Source organism: Bombus impatiens, unplaced genomic scaffold, assembly GCF_000188095.3.
Source record: "Bombus impatiens unplaced genomic scaffold, BIMP_2.2 scf_0042, whole genome shotgun sequence".
Taxonomy (NCBI): domain Eukaryota; kingdom Metazoa; phylum Arthropoda; class Insecta; order Hymenoptera; family Apidae; genus Bombus; species Bombus impatiens.
Window position 1 is genome coordinate 484,283 of NT_176461.1, and position 16,177 is coordinate 500,459.

The 16,177-nt window shown below is 41.3% G+C and overlaps 1 protein-coding gene and 1 long non-coding RNA gene across 2 annotated transcripts in view; one reads left to right on the plus strand and one right to left on the minus strand.

The window, feature by feature from the left end:
- The window catches only part of LOC100741287, a 488,970-nt gene extending 473,035 nt beyond the window's left edge, over positions 1-15,935 (plus strand). Inside the window, exon 2 of the mRNA XM_024370390.2 lies at positions 15,325-15,935. Within this exon, the coding sequence (XP_024226158.1) occupies positions 15,325-15,920 (596 nt within the window). The 3' untranslated portion in view covers positions 15,921-15,935. The remainder of the gene's footprint in view (positions 1-15,324) is intronic.
- Positions 11,793-13,365, minus strand: LOC112213550. Its single transcript, XR_002947442.2, has 2 exons — positions 12,847-13,365; positions 11,793-12,347 (listed from the first exon to the last, which is right to left on the minus strand). It is a non-coding gene; the product is annotated as an uncharacterized LOC112213550 (long non-coding RNA).
- Positions 15,936-16,177: the final 242 nt, after the last annotated feature.

Below are 16,177 nucleotides of genomic sequence, written 5' to 3' on the forward strand. Positions count from 1 at the left end.
TAAAAATTTTTCGTTCGAGGCTTTGTTTTCGAGAAAATCGACTTTGAATTTTCGCTCGGTACGCGCGCACTTTATCACGTCTCGTTATAACGGATCTCACTGTAGATCGTTGTCTCGATTGACGTTATTTTTTTAAATTTTTAAATTTTTATTCTATATTTTCGACTTCTTTTTTCGCATAGAATCACCCCCTTTCCGCTTGTACCACCAGTTACCAACCACCTTGTATATTATACTTGACCCGATCATCGTACTACGGGCTATGCCCGTAATATTTACGTTTGGTCCAGTCGCCTACTACGGGCTATGCCCGTAGTTGTAAGTTAAGGGGTTAACGATGGCGATAGGGAACAAAAGGTAATGCCATTTTAATTTCCAATTAAAAAAACCAATGAATATTAAAAAGTGAACCTATAAATACGATTCTGCCTTTTTACCAATTAATTATCCGACTCGTGGCCTAGTAGCAATTAACGTGACACGAAAATCGTTAGGAAATTCCTATCCATCAGACCACGAGAAATAAGAGAAAATGATAAAAAGCGCCAATTTAAACGTTTACGAGCGGACTAGATCGAGCGGTGTCCAGATGGAGAAAAACTATTAACGCGAGTGTTAGGTACGTGTCAGATTGAAACGAGTCGCGGAACAACGGGGTAGAAAGCGCGCGATTGGCGGAAAAACAATACGTGACGGAAATCCACGGTCGGTTCGTACGGTTTGGTCAGCACATTGTGAGCCGTGTGTTGTATTAACACGCGCTCCGCTCCAAAAGCCAGGAAGGAAAGCGAGGATACGTGTGACAAAAGTTGCACGCGTGTGACGTGGCGCTGGCTAACGTAATTTAGCCAACACGTGACCGAGCACGCGGAAAAAGAGTGATGCTTGTAAGAGAGTTACGAGAGAGAGAGAGAGAGAGAGAGAGAGAGAAAATTCGCCAACGCTTTTTCCATGTTCCACCGGCGGATAGGATTAAACGGTCAGAATGAATTTATTGAATGGCTTTGATGACGTCAATTAAAATTCCGCGGAGACACAAAGACGAGACTGCAGGGTCATAGAGGCGACCAAGGTGACCCTACACGGTCTGGAAATTCCATTTCTTTTTTTCACGCTTGTGTGTTCAGCTTGTTTCGAACATGATGTGCAGCTTGTTAGCTATCGGACCCTGCTGCCTTTCCACGCGATCTTTCGTTTGAGAAAACGATAAATAAAGTGGAATTTCAATGGGCAAGTAAATTCACTTTCGAACAAAATTAAAACGCTTCACTGTGCGCTGGCGGACAAAAGATAGTTTAAAAGGTAAACGTCGACGCAAAAAATCGCCGCGATTTTATAAAACGAAATTGTAATCGACGTGAGCAGGGAATAGATGTAGCGGTACTCCGAACGAGATTAATCGTCATCGATGTAGGGTAAAAAAAAAGTGTAGTAAAAAAAAAATTACTCTACATATTCATAAGGAAGACTTCTGGACAAATATAAATAAATACTGGCCATTGAAAATAAATTGAAATAAAATCTGTGTTTCGATCGTTCCTCTCGATTATCAACGACCCGACCAGTTCCAAGCGATTACCGGCCAACGTTTCCTTGTTATTCGGTTTTTTGTTCTCTGGCCAGCTGCATCGTAAAAATCGTCGGGCTGGCGAAACGGAGAAACGAAGAGACGAGGTACATAGCAGACAGGAAACGGATGAATCGAGACCAGGATATTAGAATATCGTTTTCGCTGATTTATTGTTGCGGCCGGTAAAAAGAATTCATGCATATTCGGCTCGCCATTATCTTAAATTCAATCCCGTTTCCAGGAGGTTAAGCGTGAAAATTGCGTATGCAAATACGTTTATAAATTCTCTGCGCGGAGGAGGAATGAGGAGGGAAGAAAAGAGAGGGAGAGAGAGAGGGAGAGAGAGAGAGGGAGGAAGGGCTTGAACAAACTACTCTAAAATCCTGTTTCTCCATGTTCCGGAAAATTACGTCGAGTCTTTGTATGTTTCAATCACGACGACGGCTAGATGCGAGACGTACGATCGCGATTTCTATTATAAATTTCGCGGATAATCGAGGAGGATAAGTATCGGGTTTCGATATTCGCGATCCTCGCTGAAAATTATCGGAGCTCGTGCTATTGTGTAGACGAAAGAAATTAACGAGCTATGTGCAAGATTGTGCGAACAATTTCGCGATGAAAATACGGCCAAGAACTTGGATTTAGGTCAAAGATTTCTGTATGGCGACCGTGTCAAAAAGCTTCTATCTTTATTTGTTTTATTATTATTATTATTATTATTTTAATAGAAGAATTCGTTCGTCGATCGCTTGTTCTTTTTTGCTTGAAAAGAAGAAATCTCTATGATATTCGTACAGTTTGCAGCATTAAACGAATGAAGCTGTTACTCGGAAAAGAGCAATCGATGAAACGATACTTTTTACAATGCTCTCTTTCGCTTCTGCTAGAAATATAAATCATAGATATGGATAAATGTCAATAATACATGTAGCAATATAAATTAGTATATCATATTTGTGTCGAAAGAATTAAGATACATCTACCTGATAGTAATTAAAGGCTGATAGGTTAAAAGATTTTATTCCAAGTAAATTTATTTGTGTCACTTAAAGTACAGAAATAACAAAATAACTGCTGAAAATAGTTGAAACGATAAAATAATACGTGTCGAAGTCTCAAAAAAAAAAAAGTAAAAAGAGACAGATATTGAAAACATCAAGGTTAAAACGTTAACTACGCGAAGGGTAAACTGCTTTGTCATTAGATTCTCTGGAACATTTGTACAGATCTTTTAACTACTTTTCACGTGATCGGCCGATCTTTTTCTTTGCACCGTGAAATATCCTTTTTACCTCTGTCACGCTTCCTCGATCGTTGACAAAATGTCGAGCGTCAAATATCGCGTAACGCAAAAAGATTCACTTACAAGCGTACGATAGTGGTTTTTGTACAAGCCGTGCTCGAAAAATAGCTCGGTTTCTACGCCAGGCAGGTTTTCTCGCCGAAGTACCCTGAACGTTTTGCATGAAAAATATCCTTCTTCTCGATGTACACGTGTAGATCCCGCAGAGCGATAGCTTTGAAGCGAAAGAAATAAAAGAAAAAGCCGTGCAAAAGGGGCGAGCTTTGCAGTTCGGAATAGTTCGCTCGTGTGCATATTTTTATCGGCTGGCAAAAAAATACAGCTATCGTCGTCTTTACGTGCCAAATGACTTCGAGACTTCGTTTTCGACACGTTCTTACGTGTACCGCGAACTTATAAACTTCAATTTCAAATATCGTTGCCAGCGCGAAGTCTGACATTTTCACGAAACCGGTTAAATCGAGCTTCTAAACTTGTTTCAACGCTTATAGCTGCTACCCGTATTGTAATTTGCTGTAATTAACTGGGAATTTTCATTGTAAATTAACTCGTTGTGTACTCACAGGAAACGAACATTGTCACCTTTGTATGTGCGTGCAGGGTGGTATTCAGCAACAGTTGGTCGCAAGTTTAAACGCAGCTTCTACGTGATAAAATAAGATAGAAACGAAGAATAGAAAAATTCCCTTCGAATCTAGTTATCGATATTGACAAATTTAGCAGAAAAACTTCGGCGTAACGTGCAAACGGTAAGCGGAAAAGTTGATCTTTAAATAAATGGATGGATTAAGAGGAACATTTTTATCGAATACGCCTGAGAATCCTCGACTCTTGAAAAATATTACTTGAGAACACAGTGCGTTAGGAGATTAAGGAACTGCGAAATTAAGAAACTCGGACAAACTACGGCACTGAAGAGTTTTCGTTTCGACAGAAGGCAAAAGTTAAACACAATTTATAATTCTGTTCGGATCGAGACGACTATCAAACATAGTAGTCCGGCGATGTAATTACTAAAATAATACGATCTAAGGTTCTAAAGAAGATCATCGTCTCCGAATGTATTCTTCGAAGACAAAAGTACAAAAAATCTTGAGGAAAAATATATTATTCCGTAAAAATTAAGATAAAAACAGATATTAATCTTTTAGTCCATCTAACGCAATAATTTCTGTTATTTCTCGCGTCACGTTAAAACAAATAAAGTACAATAAAGTGAAAAAAAATGATCAAGGTAGGACACACAAGAGGATCGATTAAACATTACAAAAATTGTTAAACTGCGTTAATATAAATATGAACCATTTATTTTCATTTATTTTTATTAATCGTCGAATGTAATCGCAGAATCGAATCGAATCGAATCGACCGAAGCTGTGATTGGTGCGAACAATTGGTAGTTGTTTAATTAAAAATTGCCACCCCCTCGAATATTCCGTGCGTATTCGGTCCAGATACGACGAATGCGAAAGTTTTTAATAGAATCGCGATCGTTTCGGCCGCGTATATTCGTAAATTAAAATGCTTTACGGGCATTTGCGATGCAAATATCTCAACGATCTGCAATTCATCGTACTATTTTTTCCCATTCGCTTACGTTAATATGTATGTACAATAAAGTGGCTGTGTGTTCGCGGATTCAACAGATTCAAGTGGCTTTCGCTCGTCCTCTGCAAGTACGGTTTCTCACGCGACCATCCGGACCCGGTCAATTAATACCGCCTGGCAAATACCGCCCTCCCAATCTCCATTAAGTGACAAAAAATTATAATAATCGATTCTCCACTGCACGCAATTAAGAATTTCAAATTGCCGATTTCAGGAAATACGAGTCGAATTATCTCGAAAGATAAACGTGCAAATCGTTTCGAACGTAATTGCGCGTTAAAACACAACGAAATAATTGTATTTAACACGACGATTAATTTTCTAAACGATCTATGGTCTAAGTCGTTGGTAAATTACCGTCGAAATTTGCTTACGCCAAGATCACGCATCTTTCGTTCAAACAAAGCACGTTACCAGGAAGCTGAAATTTGTTAAACACTAACTTTACGCATCTTACGTTAAATCTGGTGTTAAAAACGAAGAAACTCGTTAAAACAAAACTCATCGAACTACGAAACGCGAGATTCCGCGGTGTTAATACACCGTACTTGGACCAAGTGAAACCTGAATAACTGCATAATGAGCAAGTGGAGTGTACACGTCGTTAGTTTTTCGCGAGGAATCTATTATGCAAATTTTCGTACGTACACGCCTCTATATAATATGATACTTTGCGTTTCAAAAACCATTAATAGCAGCGTGCAACGAGAACCACTCAAGACTAAAAATCAATACAGAAAATACAGTGAATTGAATACATTTTCACCACGGAAACCAAACTGTAACACATTTTCCACGTGTCTTCGTTGCTTCATTTAAACATCGCTCGGTATCTCGCTTCGTTTAGTTATTCGTCGACGACGAAAAAATTGTCGACGGTATAAAGAACTTTACATTGGCGTACCTAGCGACTCGGATCTTTTAATGATTCCACGTTGCCTGCATTTTCATCGCATCTAACGATTCGCAAACCTTTACAAATCGCTTAAGAATCCGCTACCACTTGACACCGTAAACTCGCCAGAATTACACGTCGCATGGAACAGCGACGAAACAGAAAATATCGAGGATACCGCGTTACAGTACGCGTTCCAAGGCACAGACAGTGCCTTTGCAGAGGCTTAGTTACTTCCGTGGCTTTTATTATTACCGAGTTCGCCTCTAACGACCCGCAATCACGCCTTCTTCTAATCATTCAAAGTTCTGAGAAATAACGCGTTTCCTACTTACGTATTCGCAGTTTCTAGACGTTCGAGACCCGTGCAACTGCGAAGCCTCTCTAATCGCACGGTTCTCTGTTCTACCTACCCTCATCTTCGTCTATTAACGTTTCCCCCGTAACGTTACATACAATTGCAAACAAGCAACAATAATACGGTTTGATACAACGAGAACGTCCACTACCAACGATCAGTGCCAGACGTCGCAAGTTTCTCAGCTTCTTCAACCATCATCTCCGAGTAATTTTCGGTCTATGCAACTATTGTTTGAAGCATTTAGTTACCGTAACTGCGCCAAGTCTACGCGAGAAACACATTTGCGGTTAATCATCTCTGGCAAAGAACTTTGGGGTCGCGCTTCTAGTACGTGGTAACTTGTTTCCAAGTTAAGATTTTCAAGATGCGTAAAAAAGGATTACAGTGTCAACTATACTAATGTATAAATTAATACGACTGACTAAAATGGCAACCAGATTTGAATTATTCTTTTCCAGATATGTCCAGCTACTCTCAAATGTGCTATAACTAAGACAAGTAAATAGTTAATTCACAACTGTCGTCACTACGATTCTGTCACGTAGGAGACACGAGAAATCACGAAACCGATAGATCGACGGTGATCTTGTGGCAACGACCATACCCAAATCCACGTCATTCTATACTACCTGACAGTGAACCGCCAGGCTTTGACCTGATCTTCGCAAAGTCAGCATAATACCGCCATTTGGAAAGATGATTCCGCAAGAAGCGCTAAACGCGCATGCAAACTATGTTATATTGATAAAAGAAGTCGAACGGACCGATCAAAGACACGAGAGAATTTAAAGAAAACAACGACTTATCGTCCAAATTGTCCCGACCAACCTCAGCTTTTTGTACAGAACGCTTTAAAGTTTTACATTCTAAATAATTTTCTTAATAAACCATTTTCGTATTACTTTTATAACAATTCGATAGTTTTATTACTTCCTGTGGAATATCTTTCCAAATACTTACGACGATCCTTCGCAAGTAGGCAAATAAGCATCCCACGACTAGGGTGACACGGCTCGATCGGAAACTTTGCTGTCGTCCGAATACGGATGACACGACAGTCAACGTGTTAATATTGTCTTATTGAAATTTTATCGATTGACCTGTGGCAGATCGGTACCAACAGGGCGCCGACAGGTCGAGGCATCAACGCGGTCGTAACACCTACCGGGCGATTCGCGGGTACCAACCGCCAATGCCAGAGGGCTACTACGACGACAACGAGTCTGTCTGTCTCGCTAGCGGTCGAATATACGCTGTCACGATACAAATACCGCACCTAGCGAGACTCCCTCTACGTCTAAGGCAGGGACTACCGGGCACAGCCTTACTGACGAGTCCACCGGTAGTCTCGGGACGAAACGCACAACACTCTCTCTTCACATCTTCTCTTTTCACAGCAACTACAGCAGCTGGCAGCAACTACACTTCCTACAGATCAAACTATACAGCATTGATCTAAAGATTGAAATAAAAGGAAACAGAATAGGAACAAAAAAGATACGCGAGAGCAACCGATCAGAATGCACCGACGATGATTGCACAATTTACTTCAAGCACGTCACGGTCCAACGATGTTAACTCACCGGTGCATCTTTCGGCGGCGTATTCTCCAATTGCGTAGACAGTTTCCACTAGATCGCGATCGCGATACCGTCCTCAATTATGATAAATTGCGTATAATTATGTCGAGGGCCGGCACGCTTCACGGGGAGAGCGGGGACGGAGCAGCTTGGGGGCAGTTTATCTGGCTGATAAAAGGGTAGACGAAGGAAGGTAGACACGGGAATGAACGATTTGCATGCTACCGACTTAATCAACACCCACACCTTATGAACGATCCTTTACCACCATCTACCGAGTAAGGTCTCTTCGAGCTGGCTTATCGCGATACGAAAAATGGTCGAATGTCATGCTCGCCAATATTTCCCTTGGCCAGGCAGCCTGGTTGTACCGAGACAATAATCTCGAGCTTGCATCACGTTTTTAAACGAAACGCTCGGATGTTTAGCAACCGACGCTAAAGACTTTCGACAGATTTGTTGCTAGGTCGAGCTACGAGAATCTAGCGTTCGGAACTCTAACGACGTCCCGGCCGGAAGAGCTGTCAGAGCGCACAGCAATTCCACATGAAAGCTGGCAATTTTGTAGAAACGTATGGAAGCTGTATTGTCGGCGATCGTCTTCCCTTTCGCAGTATGCGCTTTGGTACTTTTAACCTCGCTTTTATTATCGCTTCCTCGGCTGATTAAATAAAGTTAGAAGTGTGTCACTACTTCGCGGCTAATCTAGTGTAGCACACAAAATTATACATATCTCAATAATATTAATGCCTAGATCGTTCGCGAAAGCTGAAAGCTCGAAGCTGAAACAAGATATTCTGATACTACGTGTTAAAGACGTGATCTCGCTGCATTAAAAAATCTGTATTTTACAAATAGCTGAGTCAATTAAATGTACGAGGAGACTGGATATTTGAATAAACAGCCTTTGACACGATTATAACTGCTAAAGCTACAAGAATTAATTCGCTCGCGACCGAAGCGAGACGAGCTAAGTGAATCGAATGTTTCGTTAACGAGGCAGCCAGCGTATGATAACGACACCTAACGATCCGAAACTGCTATAGAATGGCAAGACGATTTCGTCGTCAAGCGAAAGGAGAATGGTCCATAAAGTAGCGACACGTTCCTCGAACGCGGCAAACATTACATTAAACGATCGTTAAGCAATTTCGTGGTGGTGATTGCGTAGCCGATAGTTGGTCCGATTGTGGGAATAATTTGCCAAGGAGAAGGTAGGCGCCGAGACCGTAAACCAGCGCTGTTAATGTCCCCTCTCGATGGTGGAGATCAGAAATTACACGGGCAGGTTCGCGTTCAAGTTTCGAATGCGTCTACTTTCGAGATCGGCGAGAAGATCGTCACGGATTTCCAAGTTGTCCTTGTACGAGCGAAACGGCTGCTTTTCATGCGATCACGAGAAGGGTGGTAACCAGTGATAGGATCAAGTTCGATATGTCCTTATAAATCCGAATCAAATCCGATAGCCAAGGTTCACGTCACAAGATTCGAACACTGGTCGTAACGTATAATAACGCGGTTCGTTCGTTGTATCACATTTGTCAAATATTCTGAATATTCTGAATAATAGAAAATTCTCAATGCGAGAATTGATTGTAAATTTTAATAAATAAAAAAAACACACACTCTTTCTCTCTCTTTTCTCTCTTCCCCAGCACTCTTACGATTCTTAGTTTACGCCTTAAATTTACAACTTATACTATCCCGAGAAAGCTCGAACTTGAATATATGATAGACCAAGCATATACCCCCTTTTTTTGATACTACACAAATAATCGTTGCTTCGCGATACGTAGTAAACAATTACGACGATGGTATGTGAAAAATAAACAAGTAAAAATGATTTTAAGAGAACGGAGAATTTCTGCTAAGATGCTCATCAAATTTCAAACTTATTCGATCGATGTTCCACTCTACTTGAGCGTATTTTCTTCGTTTCCTAAAGTACTGCTTCCTTTTTTCGAAATGCTTATAAAGAGTTGTATAGAATCGAGTCAGCCAATGTTAACCTACTTACGCGCGTACTTGAGCTTGTCACTAATGGTAACTGGTAAATAGAGCAGAAGAGAACTCGTTTGTCAGAATGTAGCCTGTGAAAAGTGACTTATACCTCATCTCTTGGTCAGCCAAAGCTGCATTAGCGATTACGTGCTCGCCACGGCTGCGTGTTTAAGCGACTCCCTTGTTTCTTTATCACGTTCACGTGTCAGTATGTAATGTCATTGCGACGCAATATGTATGCGACGATTTATCATTCCGCAAAAATGAAATGTTACACGTAATTCAGGGTCGTTAACTCTCCCTTCTTATTTGCACTCGGTGCGCTAGCTGCCAAGAAAATCGCTCGTTCCCCGGCTTAATGCCACCAGACGTTACTAGCCGGGCCGTGCCTCGTTCGTGGAACACCTTGATACGAATGATGATGTTGGAAAACGTTACCACCAAACGCGGTTAAAATGGAATCGAAATAACGTAGGCGAGGAAGTTCTTTGGAAATGGGCTCCGTTTGATGGATCATGCCAGTTCTCTGCTAATGCTTCGTGTACTCTGTTCTTAGTCTGTTGTTGCAGTTTGCGCTGTTGTAATCTGACATTAATGGGAGCACAATCGCGAAATCGGATTGTGTTTATATTTTACATCTGACATTTTCTTACGCGATACCAGTTGAATTCTCAGTTAGCGTGTACTTGTGCAGACGCTTACGAGTCGTGTTACGATTGACTTATTTCTCAATGTAACTGTTTCCTCTCATGGCACGTATTACGTAGAAAACGAACCTTCGTATTATCCATCAAGCCATTTTTTTTTCATTCCTTGCTTCTGTATTATCTTACTATTACGTTTAGTTTATTTACAATGAGTAGATTAAACAGACGTTGATTAAACAGGAAACGATGCTTCTTTAACGCGAACTAATCGCAATAGCGTACTATAATTTAGACAACTAAATAGTCAATTTGCAACTCTCGCCACGACGGATCCAACGCTCTCTTTCTCTCTCACGCGGACCACGCTCTCTCGACAACGCAGTTCGCACTCTCCGGTTTCTCCACTGACACTAACTGTTAATTCGTCTTTCTCCCTTAGCATCCCTTCGTCTTTTGTCTCAACCCCACCACGCACGTGTTCCGCAACCGCTCGTGACCAGGGCCACGCAGGCCTTTTCCATGAAACTGCTCGATCGAAGGACCGGTGACACAGTGATGGGCCTGTCGGCACTTCGGCTTTCTCGCGACATTGTTTATAGTTCGCCCGATATCTCTTAGACCTTTCGTCCACGATATTACACTTCTGAATAGTATTTCCTATTATTCGTGCTCTAATGGATCCAAATAAATAAATTATAAACCCGTTTCTTCCCATCCTTTAACGCTCATCGTCTTTCCCGGTTACGAGAATAAATGAGTCGCATTCACAGACAACGACACCTTACAAACTTTAAAGTCGAGAAATAAAGCACGCGTGAAAGAAACGAAGTGGACTGGGGAAAAAGGGGGTTATCGTTAGTCAAACTGAACTCGATGAAACGATGAATCTGCCAGGACCGGTTTACAATGCGACGGGATGCGGGTGAATTTTTTCTCGGCTTTCCATTTAAGCGACTTAACGATTTATGCATCGTGGACGCTCCAACAGCCTCGAAACACGAGACTGTATACTCTTCTCATCAACCGTCCAACGTTGTAATCCCGTTCCTTTGTTATCCTTGAAATTGTTTCTGTATTATCGGCCGAACAAACATCCAACGCTGCTCTATTATCATTGTTATTATCATCGCGCTATAACATCGACATCGATGAAATGCGGCAACCAAGAGGGACCGCGCTCTTGTCTCGCGCGGTAAACGCGCACAAATTGAATTCTTCCTCAACGAGCAACGCCTGTAGTTACAACACCCTTTTCATGCTTCGTTCTCGCGCTTTTGTCGATTCAAATGCGTCACGAGCTCGAACTTTCAACATTTTCCATCTAAAATAGTTTTCCATCTAGGAATTTCTTTCTCCTTAAGTATTTTCGAAATTCGGTGATTCCCTGCTGCTGTTCTTCGTTGTAGAATATACGCCATAGCGATTTATATCAGTTATTGAGGTTAGGTCTGTTTCCATAGAGATATCGATGAAACGTTTGATCATAGATCGACTTTTTTAACTTGTAGAATACAAAATAGTACGATAATAATTATACGTACGATAATAGTACGATAATAAAATATAGATTTTATTATTCTTATTCTGTTCAACGAGATATTGCCTCGACATAACCTCAATTCCGAACTACGAACTCTGTCGACTCTTAACTCTCGTTTTTAACTGTTTTGCCTATCTGTACATTTCCTTTTTCAGTTTCTCTAAAAGAAATTTGAGCGCTTCTACCAAAAAACCGCGATCTACAACGAATATAATGGCATATAATGTTCGTATAATTTCACCACTCGAACCAAATTCTCACTTTTCACGTTTCCAAGATTTTTGAAGCTAACGATGTAATATCGAGATTTTTCTTTTGTACCGTATATTATTAATTTCCATCGTCTTTATAGCCTTGTATTTGTATAATTTCAATTAGTACATCCTATTGCATATTATTCATAACAACGAGACATCGATCTCCATTAACCCCCTGTTTTTAAAGATAAAATTCCCAACAATTTCAACGGGATCGCGTCCATCGAAAGTCGTTAGTCTGATTAAACCAACGAAAGATAGAACAGGCGATTGCCCGGAAGCTATGAATGAAATTTCGGGTTGGAGACAAACAGCTTGGATATATGGGACGTGAGGATGAGTGGTCTATGACAGTGGTCGGAACTAGTTCAAAGACACTAATTTGTAATGCACACGGCCGGACACTCTTCAACTTCTGATGACCTTCCCTGGCAAGTTACCGTGATGCATGTCGGCGTCGTTGGGAAACTCTCCGCTACGGATACGTAGATTTCCACCGTGTTGTCTTGTTTGCAACGCCCCTTGTACCTTTCACTGGAAAATGTAGCTCCGGTCCTTTGAAACCGCCCGGCCAGCCAGGCCCTTAATCAAAGTTGACAAAGTTACCGGCGTTCCTTCCGCGGTACTTGAGGATTTATTTGTAAACGTGGCATCAAACAGAAATTACGAACGGTTTGGAGGAAAACCTGTGGCCGGCAGTTCCTTCCACCAACCCTTTGTAACGCGCGGAACTGATTTCACCCATGCGGACAATTAACGAGGACAATTAGCAATCCACTGCGACGAACTCGAGAATATCGACAAAACTTGCGCAGCTACTTCGACTACGGCAAATATTTATGATAAACGGCAGAAAGATTCTCTCCTGCGTCTTTCATTTCCAAATATCATTCGTTCGCTGCGAAACAAGGGTCCATTACGATCAGCAAGCAGGAAACAATTGCGTTGCCTCTTTCGATGTTCGTGGAACCGATTATGCAGCGGATGAAATTGTTTACCGACAATAGGTGTATTTAAACGCTTAATAACGATAACAGGTAAACGAGTTGGCGATATAAAGTTTAATTAAATACATATTTACCGAACCAAGTTCCTATCTCTTAGCCGAAGCTTGACGTTAAATACTAGCTCTAGTACTCAGTGCGTTAGTATTTTATTCAGTCTCCCATTGTTACCTCCCATCCCATCGTCTTTGCCTTTTCAGTTCATCTCGAATGCCCTCGCTGCGTCCGAAAAATTCCCCACCAGTTACATTTCTCCAGCATTGTGCTACCCTGACAAGCTTAGAATAGGAATTCAAGGCGGTGAATGGGGAAAAGCCGAAAGGCACGATCACGCACAATTGCAACGATGGGCGCTGTACGTTTCCACGTAGTTTCGCGGTCGGCTAACTTCTGTCGGCACAGCGTACGGATATCTTGTCGGTAGGTAAGTTGGCGGCCGCGAAAAGTGAAAATTTTCGCGCGATCCTGACACCAGCGCCCATAAATTTCCGCAAGAACTCTCGTCGTGGACAAAGCGGCGTGCTTCTCCGCTGCCGGGAACTTTCCAGCTGGTGAAAAAGTGAGACACGCGGGACAGCGTTTACGCGTGGCAAGAAAGGTACCGGGCTGGAGATGGAAAAAAGTCAGGGAACCGGTGATGAAAGAAGCTATTTTTTCTGCTAGATAGGCGAACTGTTCCTTCCGCAAAATGATATTTCATAATTATCGCCGTCCATTCTTCTGTTTTTCTTCTTACTGTACTTGTAATTGTTGCGGTTGCGCAATACGATACGAGCAACGTGTCTTTTTTATATCTTCGATAAGATTGATATAATAATTGAAACGTACATAAGCCGTTGTAATTTTAAACTTTTGCAGCTGTAAAATTTTTAATATCGTCGCAGGTGCTTTAATCGACGGAAAATGTAGTTGGTGCGTTACTTAAAAAAAATATCAGCATTATGGAAGCGGTTTAATGGCCAATTAAAATAGTTTCTGGCACGTTGGAGGGCTTGCAAAGTTTCTTCTTCGAATATTAAAAATTTCAGTTTTCCCAACTCTCGATAATAAAATCATTAACTGTTAATAACAGAATATATAATTATAAAAATCTGAATAATAATAATCGTGAAAAAATAATATTTCCGCCCGGTTATGACGCTAATAAAATTTTTAAATGCTTCCTATATAACGTATTCGTCAAAATGGCTTTCTGCAAGTTGCCAAATACTTTTCTTTTGCCACTCTATTTAAATTACATTGCGAGTGCGTTGAATACACGATAACGCAACGCTCGCGCGTATTTGCGAATTGTCACGTGAATTATTGATTATACGAAGCACGCAACTATCCGAGTCCATGACGCGGCACGATTTTTCGAAAACGAAGAAAACAATGAACGAATAAAACATATGCGTTGAAACTGATTTGATTTTCCAGCGTGCAGCGCTCATGAATTTCAAAACATTTTCAAACTTGGTGCCGGCTCGCATAGAAAAGTGGATTGCATCAGACCGTACGAAATTCGTCGCAGTGTACTCAAGGCAACGCTGCTCCACGATGAATAATTACGCAATCATCTCGTTGCAACAATATCGCAATAACGTTCTCCGTAACAGTTAAACAGTAATTTCCGTTTCGCGTCATTTGTTATGCAACATGTCCTAGCCAACGCAATGCATACATTCATTTGCGCAATAATTGCTGAAACATCAACGACACGTTTGGGACAGAAGATGCGACGAATCTAGAATTCCATCCTCGAAAATCCCAAACAATCGTATCACCTTCGAATATCGTGTTTCTGGGTTCGAGACATCGATAAATCAATTACGTATTTAGCTTTTTCAACGCCGAATTCCTTTTCAGCCTGCGAGAAACATATTTTTTCAGACGAGCTTGTAAAGACGAGAAGATGTTTGTTTGATCTACGAGTTCTACGAAACCCACGTATCCTCGGTGATACGAAAATTAAGAGAAGTATTTTATCTGTACTGTCTGGATGTTTATGCAAATTCATGATTTTACGAAGAAAACTAAAGCGGTAGAACCTACGTTAACAATTCTACAAATTGGAAACTACGCAAGAGCGATGATGTCATAAACATAATTTTCTAAATGTACCTTAGAATTTACCATCGTTTGTATCAATTTCTTGGCACGAGTGAAACGAAAAGATTAAGAAGAAGCGAAAACAGATCGGTTCGACGCCTGAGAAGTTGAAACGTTATAACGAGTGTACTATACTTGGCACATATATTTTCTACATTTTCACGCATTCCATAAATCTGTACACCTTTAAATTCCCTATAAACTATAAAAATATAACTTGGCAACTTTGAAATCTGAAAATCTTCCAACCGCGAAAAATCAAACCTGAAGCCTGCCCTTGTCGATCACTGGCGGAGAGAGCACCAGCTCTCGCCACGTTTCTCCGCCCATAGTACAGCGAATCGGTCCTCGAGAAAACGAGGAAATAGCATACGGAAAGAATCGCCAAGCCTTTCTTCGTCCTTCCGACGATCTCTCTTGGCAGAATTTTTTTTCTTAACGATGATCTTTTTACGATTTTTCAGAATGCTGGCAACTCGTGATAAAAAGCGTGAACGTACCGGCGACGGTGAAGGCCGACGACACCGATTACGTGATCCTAGACTGTGACTACGATCTCGAGAACACGCCGAGCAAGGGATTAGTCGTGAAATGGTTCTTCAACACCAACGAAGTGGCTTACCAATGGATATACGGCAGGGAACCTTTGGCTGGAGATACCGCGCGGAAGTACATCGACCTGCAGTACAAAGCCAGCGACGATCCGTACACCAAGTACCGAGCCATGAAATTGAATAAGCCCGGTATCGATCTTACCGGCGAGTACACGTGCGTCATATTCACTTACGCGGACGAGCAGTCTGCAAGCGGCTCCATGGTTGTGTATTGTAAGTATCCCGCTATTTACGGCCAACCGCCATTGATTTACGATCCTTTATGTCGATTTATGCTGGATAGAATGCCAGGCCAATTATCCTTCTACCGGTATGGTTCCGCGATTTTCTTCTTTTTCCTCTCTCCCTCTCTCTCTTTTTATCTTCTCTTTTTTAACCTACCATTCACCGTAGCTTACTTCTTTATTCCTCTATTCGATTGCAAACGCGTGTCGCGTCAACGATGAATATCACGACCTCGATTTCTCACTGCCAACAAACGTTGCTTCGCGCCAACGTTACGATAATCGCTCTAATTGTTGGTATTTATTCAGTAACAGATATAATGTAAGAGTTAAACCCATTAGTTACCCGATTACTTGACACGACGGATCAGATCCGCAGATTAAAAATACAATGGCCTTTAGATTTAAGGCATTAGATTCAACTATGATCAAACATACTATACACTCTTATAGTGCAAGTTACAGTACCACGCCAAAAT